This window comes from Athene cunicularia (assembly GCF_003259725.1).
Source record: "Athene cunicularia isolate RWA chromosome 6 unlocalized genomic scaffold, athCun1 chr6_part1, whole genome shotgun sequence".
NCBI lineage: Eukaryota > Metazoa > Chordata > Aves > Strigiformes > Strigidae > Athene > Athene cunicularia.
In genome coordinates this window covers 6,570,978-6,584,503 of record NW_020799105.1, presented here as the reverse complement: position 1 = coordinate 6,584,503, position 13,526 = coordinate 6,570,978, and the positions used below count along the sequence as shown (strand labels likewise).

Here is a 13,526-nt window from a genome sequence, read left to right as displayed (position 1 = left end):
CCTCTTAAACAAAAAATGCTGCCAAAAACTAATATGAGACCTTAAATTTCCCCTTAGGTCAGTTCACTTAGGTTCATGCCCTTCCTGCTGGTCTCATGAGTCTCTCAGGAATAACCACAGCAAAGTCTGCCTGTTTCTTTTTCCACAGCTTCATTCTACAGAAAGTACCTCTTAGTGGATCATCTGTGCTTGCCTGAGGCAGCAGTCAGAGCCGTGGGGTTTGTCAGGAGCTCTGCAGAGCTCCAGGGAGGAGCAGCTACAGCCTTACAGTTGAAAGATGATTTTCATCAAGGTGAACACTAAAAAAACCCAACACAGCAGCAGATACTAGGAGGTATCTATGGAGCACGAAGTAGTATGGTGAAGGAGCATATACAGAAGAGCAGAGATCTGGCTAAAGATGCTCTGGAGGTTTTTTTGTGACACTTACATCATGAGTCAGACCCTGTCCTTTGCACCTAGAAGCAAAGTTGTTCACTGAACTGCGGTAAGGGTAGAGGAACATGGGAAAGGAGCTCCCAGCAGCCTCTACCACAGCAGAAACCCAGATAGGGCAAGTCAGAGCAGTAATCATCTGCAACACCTTTCTTTCTTCAGACACTCCCATCTCAATACAGGCAGAGTTTCACACTGAAAACTCTTATTACTGTTTAGGACTCCTTCCCACAGTGGGGTAGCCATTAAAAGCTCTGCTCTTGAAGCAGGGAGGGAAAAGGAGAAACAGGCACAGAAAAGTGCCAAGGACCTGGCTTCCCAGTCCTCTGCTTTAACCACAACAGCTAGACCCTGTTCCCACTGTTCATCAGCACATGTAAAGTTCTTTACTGCTGCGTCATCACACTGGGATGAAGTATAACAGTGCTCCCATGAAAACAGTCTGCTTTGGTTTGCATTTTGCTCCCTACAGCTTCCTGAAGAGGGGAAGCGGAGTGGGAAGTACTGATCTCTTCTCCCTGGTATCCAATGATAGCACGCATGGGAATGGTTCAAAGTTGAGCCAGAGGAGGTTTAGACTGGACATGAGGAAGCATTTTTTTACCAAGAGGGTCATCAAACACTAGAACAGGCTTCCTAGAGAGATGGTCCCTGCACCAAGCCCATCAGTGTTTAAGAGACATTTGGTCAATGCCCATAATAACATGTTTAGATTTTGGTCAGCCTTGAAGTGGTCAGGCAGTTGGACTTGATGATCACTGTAAGTCCCTTCCAACTGAAATTATTCTACTCTATTCATGGCTGCAAGGTATGTGCAATGCCCCTAAAAACACTGGCTCCACCACGTGGATGCAGAGCTGCTGCTGCCAGTCCTAGATGATGAACAGCTGCTCCATCTTTCAATCGAGGCTGTTCTTTAATCAGCTCATTTCTCCCAACCATGGATCCCACTCCCTCTGATTTATGCTAGTCCCTTCTATTAATGTTTTTGGCATCTTCTGTGTTCTCTCCAGCCCCTCCTTCAAGGAAAGGCATTGTGCCCAGATTTCTGCTAGGCCATGTCCTCTTGTTAACCAGATTCATTACCCCAGCTGCTTGGATTTCAAACTGTCTCGAATGACTTGCTGGCAAACAGAGGTTTACTTTTCTCCAAAATTCAGAATTTCTACCCAAAACCATTCCCCAAGCCTTCCAACACTTTCTTCAACTATTACATGTTAACTGCACATTAACAACCTGTCAGGATTACTTTAGGCTTGTAAAGATCAGGGAGGCAATCTTGCAGTTGGGGGGTCAGTTTGTAGATGTAGCAATCCAATCTCCCTGTCTCTGCTGGTAAACCAGGGTTATTTAAACGGTTGGCTTTCGCTTTTCATAGGCAAATTGATAGATTAGATCAGGATAGGTTCCTATTTGCATTTCTCTTGCAAAATTCTACAACAGTACATATTGTATAACATCACCCACATCACTTATAACCTCTCCTCCCATGCCTACAGTGGGTACAGTTTCAGTATACTAAAGATACATGGAAAACATAATCTTCACCTGTACACACTATAACTTCAATGGAGCCTCAGCAAAATGTATAACCAAGCAGGCAGAGTATGACAGTTCAGTAACTTCTGAGGGGACAGCCCTGACAGCAACACCTGTAAATCTGCTTCTGCAGTCTGATATATCAATCTATTGAATGACACACATTAACTTGCGTGCAGGGAAAAAAAAAAAAAAGAAACCAAACCCATGTTGTGCTTTGGGCATATACACACAGATAACTACTTTACACTTCTGTAACTACAGCACCAGTTCCAAATACTCATTAATGAGGCAACTCAATTCCCAGCCTTGAGTTCAAAGTGACATTTGTCCCAAACACACCAAAAGCAGTCCTTTTGTCCAGCTTTCACAAGCGGTCCCTGCAGGGCCATCTGTAAGGGAGGATGTGATGCAACAAAATATCTCCACTACCAGACTACCATTCTCATTTAGCCTGAAAAGAACTGCCCTGACCCTTCATCCCTTGCACCCAGATTCTTAGCATGTGGGTGAGCCACAAACATCCACAACTCCTCTGAACACCCACTTCTTTATTTACCTTCATAGAGCCAAAACACAAAACTCCTCTGTACCTTGCATTTTGCCACTGCATACAAGGTTTCTGGCTTTTAGATCTGCCTCTAGCAGATCACTGAAAGCTGATGAGCACTATCAGAAACTGGTGCAGATGATAGAAAGAAACAGGTAAAGAACACCAAGGAGCTTAATATAACTGGAAATGATACTACACCTAGGGTAGGGTGATTGCAGAGAAGAGACTAGGAATCTGAGCAAAGGAAATAGGATGAGAACAAGAATCCTGAGAACTGGAGGTTGCATTATGTAGGGGGGGGAGAATGGGGCAGATAGTTCAAACACAACAGGAACGCAGGGGCAGCTGAGAGGGGCAAAACAGCTGAGGGTAAATTTCAAATCAGGAAGGAAACTGTGCTCACCACAACACAGTCTCCTTTCCAAATGCAGGGCTGGGACATATGGTGGAGATGTGTGATTGTTTTGCAACCTCCAGGACAGGCCCATATCCAGGATCATAATATATTCTTACTATCCCCTCCAGCTGCCACTTTGGCAGAGGCCATTATAAAGGCCTGAAAGGCTCTAAAGGTGCTTTCTTCAGCAGATGTCAGTGCTTGCAAAATTCTGCAACTTTCAGCAATTCTGCTGTTGGCCTGCTATCTTGAGAGGTCCGATAGAGGCTTCCATTTTCAAACTTTGGGAATGTCACACAAAATTTAAGAAAGCATTACTATGAATGCAAAGTCATATCCTCAGAATTCAGACTGAATTCAGCCCCTTTGTATATGCATTATGTTACCATGTAACTACAGAATTAAATACTATTTTTTTTCACAGAGCCTGTTCAGGATAGACATATTCTAGTGATAAATTAACACTGTGTAAGGAAGATGAATGGCATCTATAGTATTCCTGCTAGCTGCAGAACACAGAAGGTGCATTTGTATGTATTTACAAGGATCCTGACTGGAAGAGACAGACTTATGGTCAATACAACTAAGTACTACTTTGCAGGTACGGATTTTGATATACATACCTTTCACTCTATATACTGGTACAGCAGAAGGGATAGTCTCATGGTAAAATTAGCAAGTGACTATGTCATTAAGGGCTATAATTGCACAGATCTGGCATTAATTTCTTGATTTCTGGCATTTCCTAAATTCAGAGTGCTTGACTTTGAAATCTGGGAAATGCACTCCTCTATAGGTAGGTTTATTGTGTAAAAAGGTGACAAAAAAAGGACGTATCTAAAGGCTGAACTTTGCATGGTCTGGGTGCTGTTCAAACACAGAGCATGACTGCTCCCTCACATTATTTGTCTCCACTGTCTAGGGGACTAACTATTCAGTATCTTCCTTTAGCTTATAGTCAAACTCTTTCACATGAATGCCTATAAATGTTTTCTACTCTATTTTTCAAGCTAAAATATAACAAAAGACTAGATTATATTAGCATAACAATACCCCACCTGGACCCATATTCTCCTGATTTAACTGGCTGAGGAACACACTCTGTCAATGCCAATAGCATTTGATCTGCTGCTTCTGCAAAAATCCATCTCACATATCAGAGTATGTACAAAGGTATCTATTTAATGGTAATGCAAATAAATAGCACTGGGTGACATTATAAAACAATGACTATTTTCCAGACAAGGCCTATCCCTGTGTTTCAGAAATCAATATAGTATCTGCCAAAGCATCGCAATGACTTTTCTGTGCAGTGCAGTAGGTAAGATGGTTCCAGTCGCCTGCTTAAAGTGCAAACAGCTCACGAGGCAGCCATTTACAAGGCAGGACCGCAGCGCACTAAGTGAGCGCAGGACAGCTAATGTCACCCCCTACTGCTTTTTTTAATACTTCTGTCAGCTCGGCAACACGGTGACTGCTGCTGGAAAAAAACATGCCTGGCATTTCTGACAGCTTCCTGCGGAGTTACATGGAGAAGAGACAGACAGCCTGAAGGCTCAAAACGAGATCAGCTCACAGAAAACATGCCTCACATTTTCAAGCCTGTCTCCTTCTGCTGGGGAGAGACATGGGGGTGGGGGGAAAGAAGGAGGGGCAGGGAAATGAATTATGTTGTATAGACAGTGTCCCAACAGCTCTAATAGCACGAGGAAGCCATCATGTTAGAGAGCACAAATGTGACCCCTTGCCACTGGCAAAGCATAAAGAAAATTCGGCGATGGTATTGGGACAAAAATAAAATAATTAGTTCTCTATCTATGTACAGCTATCACAGCACTATGATGGCTGAGTTTAAATACTCCAAGTCCCACCCTTGGCTTCCACTATGGGATGCTGTCCTGGTTTCGGCTGGGATAGAATTAATTTTGCTTTTTAATAGCTAGAACAGTGCTGTATTTTGGATTCAGTACATGATTTGGTATGAGAAGAATGTTGATCATACGCTGATGTTTTCAGTTGTTTCTAAGAGCTCAAGGACTCTCCAACTCCCCATGTCCTGCCTGTGTGCAGATGTACAAGAAGCCAGGAGGGAACACAGGCAGAGTACTGGACCAAATTAGCCAATGAAATATTCCATATCATATCACATCATGCTCGATATAGAAAGGGCAGTTGGCCAGGAAGGAGGGGGTTCTTTCTCACTTCTGGGATTGCAGTTTTGGGATCTCAGCTTTTTCAGGATGCTAGCTGGGAACTGGCTGAGTATCAGTCAGTGGGTGGTGAGCAATCACATTGTGCATTACCTGTTTGTACTTTCTGTTATTGTTATTGTTATCATTTTATTTCAATTATTAAACTGTTTTTATCTCAACCTACAAGTCTCCCTTTACCCACTGGCAGAGGAGGGTGCGTGAGCAGCTGCGTGGTGTTTGGCTGCCAGCTGGATTCAAACCACAACAGATGCTAGGCCAGCAAGGGGGATGATGCAACTGGAAGAAACAGGTACACTGCAAAAGATCAGAGAATGAGGCCAAGTCTATTCCTCATGACAAAATCTCTCACAGTCCTGAAGAAAATGGCTATGTCCAGTGTGTATTCAACATCAAGGATTTGATTTGGAGTCACCATTGTGGGGACTATGCTGAAAGAGATGGGCAGGTTGCTGGCTTTTGAGCAAATGGATTAAATTGAGTACACAAGACTGAAGTTAACATCCCACTAACAGTCACCTCTATTTACTCCACAGCTCATGTCCTCCCTCAGTGTTCCTGAACCTGCTTCTTACTTATGCTGGGAAGAAACCTGGGAGAAGGGCATCCAGTCCAGTATAAGAATAAAAAAGGAACAACACTGTTTTGACTAGATGACAGATGCTGGAGGTATCGAACATGAAGCAGGGAAAGTCTCTATGGACTTAGAGGGAAGAATCTGTCCAGTAGGCAGAGAAGAAAAAGGCATGTGAAGGGAGGAAGAAAACATTTTCTGGTACTCAGCAGGAAGAGATTTAAACGTCACTGAACTAGCAACCTATACAAAATTGGCATGTGCTTCTAGAGATAATAAATAAATTTGATTCAAGCACTGCTCTGAGGATGAGTAATGGCAGGGAAGCAGGACAGGAATTCTGAGTCTTATAATTTGCCATGTCTTAGGCAAATTCAGACAATACTGTCTCACAGGTACAAGAATACCTTGGTTGCACATGCGAATTTTTTTCTGTTACTTCAAAGAGTTAATGCTAAATGTTCTCCAAGAATAAGTCTATATAGGAGTTCATACAGAGGCTGGAAAATTGTAATTGCTCTATGGAAACAGACAGTGATGATGTTTACAGTAGCTTGAATCCACCTGAACCCCAAACTGAAGGGAACAGATAGGCCTCCACATCCAATCCACCTTTTAAAATGCCATTACCCCAGAGAAAATTTTCTAGTTCATCTTTCCTACCTTTTCTCTCTCTGCAAACTCCTGCAATATAATTTGTCTCTCCACACACAGTTCCAAGAAGTCTTCTGAATGGAAACTTTCATGTAGAGCAGGGAAGAATGTGAGCTGGTTACAATCCAATCCCTTCTTATCCATCTCCCTTTTTGCTCCATTTAACATCAGCTCTCCTATATCAGTATAAAAGGATTGCAGTTTTAGTAGCAGCTAGATGACACCAAAAGCGTTTGTAATTTAGACTTTTACCCAATCTGTTCTATCTTGGGAAATAGCATTATTTATTTGCAAAAACAGGCAAGAGGGAAGTAAAATCTATGACTGCTAAAGAAGGATGCTTAGTTCAGGGAACTAAACACAGGTAGCTGCACTCAGTCATAATTCAAACTAAATTCTTAAAATCACTGAAGATTAGGAAATCGTGAAAAACTGAAAATGGTAGTCTTTTGGAGACATGCACTGAGCCGGATCTTAAGACAACCCAAAGAGAGACAATCCACTCATATCCTGCCCAAGCTGTGTTCCAGGATTTGCAAATTCATGCACTGCACACAGTTACAGAAGGCATGATCAGCCTTCTTATTGGGGTAGACTGTAACCACTTTCACACAGAAACTACATAGTACTTCAATCTTGTTTGGAGTCTAGAACAATGAGCTCCACTTCCACTTGTTTTCTAAGCCTTATCACACTAAAAAGTATACAATACAGCCTGTTTCCAACAGTATACTCTAGAAGCTTAACTTGGAGCAGCCATACAGGTGGCTGAAATCCACAGCCTTAGACTTGGCTGACATTTCCAAACTACAGTTCTTTCTCAATATTTTATTTCCCCCCCTCTGAAGAATTACTGACTTCTATACCATATTTAAGTCCTGCCCCTCTTTTAATGTCTCATATAACAGGAAACCTGGCCTTGGAAAATGAAAAATGTTCACATAATGGTCATATTTTGAAAAATATGTTTCTATTTTGAATGCTGAACAACAGTTTGACATGTTAATATTCTTGATGATTTTCTTCCACTCTCCGTTATTTTGTCCACGTTTTTGGAAAGCTACAATTCCTATCACCACTTCTCTGAGCCATCTATCACCTGGTTTTAAACGGCATTTAAGAGGTAGAACTTGAGTGTCTACTAAAAGCAGGGGGAAAGTCTACACTTTTCCTTTGGTGTTTAAGCAATTGGGAGCTTTCCAGGTGCACAAGAATGTCCAAAGCTTTCATTTCAAGATAGCTTTCTTGCTTTCAGATCTTTCTCGTAGCAACAAGAGAGCAAAAAATTCTGAAGACAGTTTATACACCAGCTATAGCAATTGTATCAGTCTTTTCCCAGATGTTACAGTGACTTTTTAGCCCAGAGCACTGACAGTAAGGTTTTTCACTAGGTGAATTTCTGACCTGGACTTCCATACACTAACTCCAATTTTCTTTGGTTGTTTGTGTCCACCCTCTTGATGATATAATTTACCCCTGAAAGGTTACCTGGATTCACTTCAGCAGGGGGAGACGTTTCGTTTCTGTTTGTTAGGAGAACCTGAAAAGAAACTATGTATGACTGAAGTGGAATATGCGGACAGGTAAACATAACTCAGAACCTTGTTGCAGAAAAAACCACAGATTTAAAACTATGTTGCAAATAAATGCCTTGGAAATTCAAAGAAACTAATTTGAAAGGACCCAAAGGAATGATAACATGTAGAAACAAATGTCCACAATTAAACAAAAGGACTATTGTCTTTTCAAAGATGACCCTGCATGAGGCTAGTTATAGGATAAAAAACATACCACCCAATCTACATAAAACTGCCAGAATCCAAGCTTCACATAAAAGCTGAAAATGTCCTAGAGATGGAAACTTCCTGATATACTAAAGTGGTTCAGCTCCTGATTGATGGGATTTGGAATTTAGACACTATAGAGACAGTATTAAATACCCCACATACACAGTTCAATGGTTCAAACCATTCCAATTCCCCTTTTGATCATCCAACAGTTCTAGCAGCCCTAATAACAACTAATAAGCATTAAGACTAACAGGACAGTGCAGCCTTCTCACTGGACTTTGTTGCATACATTGGGAAGCACTATACCTATGAGATATTACAGGCAGAAAAATATGGTCATACATATGAGATATACTCTTATCTGCCTGGGGACATCTTATACCAAAAAGGAGGGAAAATCATTCTGTTGCTGCTACACACATTGCAGATCCTCTTACTCGCTCAAAACTAAACCCATTCAGTGGGTTGTCCATGCATGGCACAGAATACTGATGAATCAGGTGATGAGAAACAGAGGAAAGAGGTGAATATATAGTCACCAGCAACTGTTACAGAAATTGTGCACCTCCTGCAAAAGCTTTCTACCTCACTCTTCATTCGCATTGTTGCTGCTTGGGTGTTCACATGTTGAATCCTCCTCCTCATTCGTGAAGGCCCTTCATAACAATCATGAACGCATCGTGGCTCTAAGGATCGGGATGCATCTCTCCATGGGCCCCTTCTGTAGAAAAGTTGCTCCTCAAGTATCATCCAGTCCTTGGCTGCTTTGCTGTAACCACACTGGAGCATCTGTGGAACAGAAGCATTGTGAGCCACCCTCTGCACACTTTTCTCCTCCCATGCAGCAGTGGCACTACCCCAGTGATTCAGAGGGATCTACCCAACCTACCAGATGAGGCAGAGAGAGCACAGCAGACGCAGCAAACACAGGTCCAGCTGACCACTGAAAGCGTGCTGTGGGACATGCAACTAGTCAAACTAAGATACAGGGAAAAATGTAAGCATGTTGCAAACTTAAACCTCCTTGAAAATGTCTGCTTTCATTAGATTTCCAACACAAAAGCAGTGAGCCAGGAGAACAGCATCACAGAGGCTTTATTCACTGCTTTTTTTTTGGCAAATGTTTGTGTCAAATGGCAACACCCGTGCTTGCTAGGAACAGAGTCTGAAAGTCTCAGTCAGAAATGCACTGTGCTCTCTTCAAGCTTGGCATAAATTTAATTATTTCTACTCAGGAGGTGTGTGCAGGGAGTTGGGAGGCACTAAAATATGAATTTAAAGGAGAGAAGAGGTGAGAATTCCAAAGAATGAAAAGCTTCTTGGTCTCTAATGACCAATCCTGAAACAGAAACATACCTGTGAGATTTTACTGCCTATGAGCTTGAGGCATCTTGAGAAGTTTTACTGGCTGCTAAGAAAAAAGGTCAGAGTCCTTTCATTTTTGCTACTGTGAGAAAGGAATAATTCATTTAAACAAAAGAAAAGAGGCTGCTGAAGATAAAGTGAGGAATCTGGTGAGTGATGCTGTATCACATTTCAGCAGTTGATGTCAGGAATGGAGTATTGACTCATCAACTCTCAGCATTTCTTTGGGCATACTACTCATCTCATTTCTAAAATGTCTGATTTCTCAAGGTAGTCCAAGAGCATCCTTTCAACAGAAAGCTGTTGCATAATATTCCTGTTCTTTACCTGTATGTGGTTCTTGTACAGAGAGGCATAGAGCTCCTGTCCAGCTCTTCGGTACTGTTCCATACATGACACAAATCCCTAGAACAAATATCAAAACATATTACACCAAGCTGCTGCAGGTGTAAACTCTGTGAGGGGCAGAAGCTGACATTAGTTGCTTTGTATTTTACAAGAATAATTATGAAATATATCCAGTGTCTGCAAGTTTGACAGCTTTCCAGACAGTATAGTCATGAGGCAATCATCTGAGAACAAGCTGCACAATTACACCAGGAAGATAGACACATTCGTGACCTTAACAAGAATCATTAGTGGAACTACTCAGAAGAAAACAGCTAATACAATTTAAGGCTCCTCCTTTCGGAGCTGAGTTAGTACTACAAGTAGCATAAAAGACAATTATGTTTGTTGTAGAGACCATGACAGAGGTAAGGAACCGTAAGGATACACCTGTCCTTGCTGTATAAACAGAAAGTGCAAACAAAGGAATGGTCCATGTCTCCTTTTTGGAGACAGCAAACCAACTGTTTCTAAAAACATTTTTGAGATTTAGGAGCCTAAGCCCTCTGGTAACAAGCGAGTTGGAGTATAAATACACTATTTAATGGGATTGCAATACAAAGATGTCTGAGCTAGCTCTAGAACTGGAAATTTGCAGAGCTGTGCTAATGCAATACGACACCCACAATAACTGCCTTTGCTCCACTACACAGCGCAGACATGCCCTAAACCCCCATGCTACTCAGTTATTTCTGGAAATACACATTTTCCAAATCAGTCTGATATCCAAATAAACCATAAACACCTATTCCATGTGCCAGCCAAATGTGTAGGAAGGATGCAGGCTTACTTGAACGTGTTTTTTGAAGTAAAAATAAGATTGCTTGCCCTCTCTCGGAATTCACAAAAGGAAGACTAAAGCCATGAAAGTGGAAAGAAAAAAAAAAAAAAAAAAAGGGGGGGGGATCTATCTGTTCCTTTGATAAATTCCTGAGGATTAGAGGTGGCAGAGAAGGCAGAAGCTGTTCAGAGATTATACAGGAGAGGTTAGAGTGCCCCCAGTGCTATTTGAAGGCTCTTATGCCCACCCGAGCTACCGTGACAAAGGTAAGATTGCTGTGAGTCACAGCATGAAGCTAAACTGGCTGTTAAAGTCCCAGCCTCTCACTACCTAAAGCCATGGATCAGATGGGTAACTTTTAAATGCATGGACTCTGTACCACGCTGGCAGTGATTCCTCACAGCAAACTGTCTAGCTGCTGCTTACAGTGTGCTATAATTAAGTTAACACACAAGGTCTATGTGGTGCGCCGATTACTGCTGGCTGCCAGCCAGGTCTGCACCCCTGCTGCGAAGTCACATTTATTGGTGTTTCCCTGCAGGAAGCTCCTGTTTTACACTGATGAAAGTCATTACATTTTTGTTTGTTTAAAGCATCATTAAACCTGTAATCACAGTTGTGGCCTCACAAAACTATTCCATAATTCATATAAAACTCCCATAAAGGCTGACCTAGAAAGCAACAGCATCTCTGTTCTGTTCAGCTGGGCTCTGTACAGGAGAAGAGCTGAGATCTCAGGCTCTATGTGGACATAGAGTAAAAGCCATTCAGAATAGACAACCAATTCCTCCAAGCATTAACAACCATTCCAGATATCCACAGGCTATTCAAGTTAAGTCAGTGCTCTACTGACAGCTGTTTCAAAGTTGCTCATACTCTGTATTTCACTCATGGTTACCAATCAGACCCCTAAGGTCAAAGCCCACGTTGCAAAGACTCTCACAGACTTCACTGACAGATGTTCTAGCCTTTGAAACACATGAAGGGTCCTAAGAAGGAAAAATTCTGCTAGCCATGTCTGGTGAACTGAAGACTAACCACTTTGTCTTCCAAATGAGCTATAGCTAGCCATCTTCAACCAGATGAACATGTCCCTCATGATCATCCCCACAGGAAAACCATCTGGTTGTAAAATGAAATGAACAGTTAACAAAATTGAAAATTGGAAACAAACCAAACCAAACTAACTAACAAAAACAGAACCTGAAAAAGATATCCAATAAACATGGAGAATATAGATCAGGCTATTATTTAAGTGTTCAGTCAGAACAATTGCACTGTAATGCTTAATGAACAACTAGTGCAAACAAGTTGCTAACAAATAAACAATTTCCATTAAAAATTGTAGGTGGTTAACCTTTAAAATGGCAAATCTTTATGCAGTAGTTTAAATACAATAGTGCCACAGTGTACTATCTATCTTGAACAAAAACAATATGCCAGCTTTGATAATAGTTAATATTGTGTAAGAGAATTTAAGGTTTGAGTTTCATATACAGAAAAGCAGGTGTAAATGAAGAAACATGACCTGCCTTCTAGGGAAGAGCAGACCAAGAAGCCACATTGATCCATCCTGGCCTAAAAATCTGAGTATGATACCATGCATTAAGTCTTTTTTATACAGACTTCCCTACTTTACAGTCTAGACAATCACATTCTCAGTAGAATCAGGTAATTTTTGCTGCCTCAGATTCCCCAGCCAATATTCAGAGCTTGAAAAGGTGATGGAATTTACAAGTTATTTCCTTATTAAAAAAAAAAAACAAAAAACAACAAAAAAACAAAAACCAACCCAAACCAACCAAACAAACCTAAACCACAGAATCAAAAAAACATTTCTCCTCCTGCTGCATCGAGACCTCATGCAAATAGGAGAGAAAATTATTAGTATTGGAGAAAGGTAAAACCAGCAAGGAGAAAAATGCTGGGAAACAGAGAAATTAACATGAAAAAAAAAAAAACCCAGAGAGTGGATTTTCCATAGTTTCTTTCAAGAGATAAAGAAATTGAAAGGTTGCTTGTAATAAGAAATGGTTGAAAACAAAAAAACAAAAAAACAAAAAAACAAAAAAAAAAAAAAAAAAAGTATGGGCTTAGAAAAGCAGAACAGCAGGTAAGGAGCAATTAGGGACACAACAAAGTGCATGTAAATAGCATATGTGGCAGTGGCAAAGAGTTTGTGAATGGCAGAAACAGATTTCACGACCCTGATTCAAGAAATCACTGTGTTTCAGGATGTGTTTAGGCATATACTTCACAACTGCTACTGTGTCTGCTACTGAAGTAGGGCAGATTTGCCTTTAATCCAAGCATTTAAAATACAAACATACAGATAATATATACACAGCACTTGGACCTTAAAAGTGGCAATTAAACATGTTTAAAACCTCTATGGGTGATGACGGCAAAAGGGGGCAACAGGAAATTAGCATCATTAGAATGAGAAAAATTACATGAAACTAACGTGATATACTCTTCCTATCTTGACTCAAACAGAAAAGCTGCATTTTGGAGTAAATTATTCAGTTTTACTTAAGTATGTATCTCCCAACAGCTCAATATTAAATGGCATCCACCTGTGGTGCAGCACTGCTCCTTTTGACAGCCCCATATCCCAGCTCTGTCCTCTGGACAGCATGCCCAAACCAGCATAGATCTCTTGTCACTGATGATGTGACTTAGGAAGGAGGCACTTTCTCACAGAAGTGAGTAATTTTTGCAGTCACCATCAAAACCCAATAATCTTTTTAATGAAAAATTCCTGAACCGCTATGACTTAAAGAGCCAGACTGTCAGCAGTTAAGTTTTGAGCCTAAATACTGTTGAGGTGTGAAAACTATC

At 41.1% G+C, this 13,526-nt stretch overlaps 1 protein-coding gene across 1 annotated transcript in view; it reads right to left on the bottom strand.

The window, feature by feature from the left end:
* WDFY4 (WDFY family member 4) overlaps positions 1 to 13,526 on the bottom strand; it is a 147,571-nt gene that overhangs the window by 59,151 nt on the left and 74,894 nt on the right. The window contains exons 41-44 of the mRNA XM_026851430.1: positions 9,845 to 9,922; positions 8,738 to 8,941; positions 7,851 to 7,902; positions 6,372 to 6,538 (exon numbers count right to left, since the gene is read on the bottom strand). Of these exons, the coding sequence (XP_026707231.1) occupies positions 6,372 to 6,538; positions 7,851 to 7,902; positions 8,738 to 8,941; positions 9,845 to 9,922 (501 nt within the window). The remainder of the gene's footprint in view (positions 1 to 6,371; positions 6,539 to 7,850; positions 7,903 to 8,737; positions 8,942 to 9,844; positions 9,923 to 13,526) is intronic.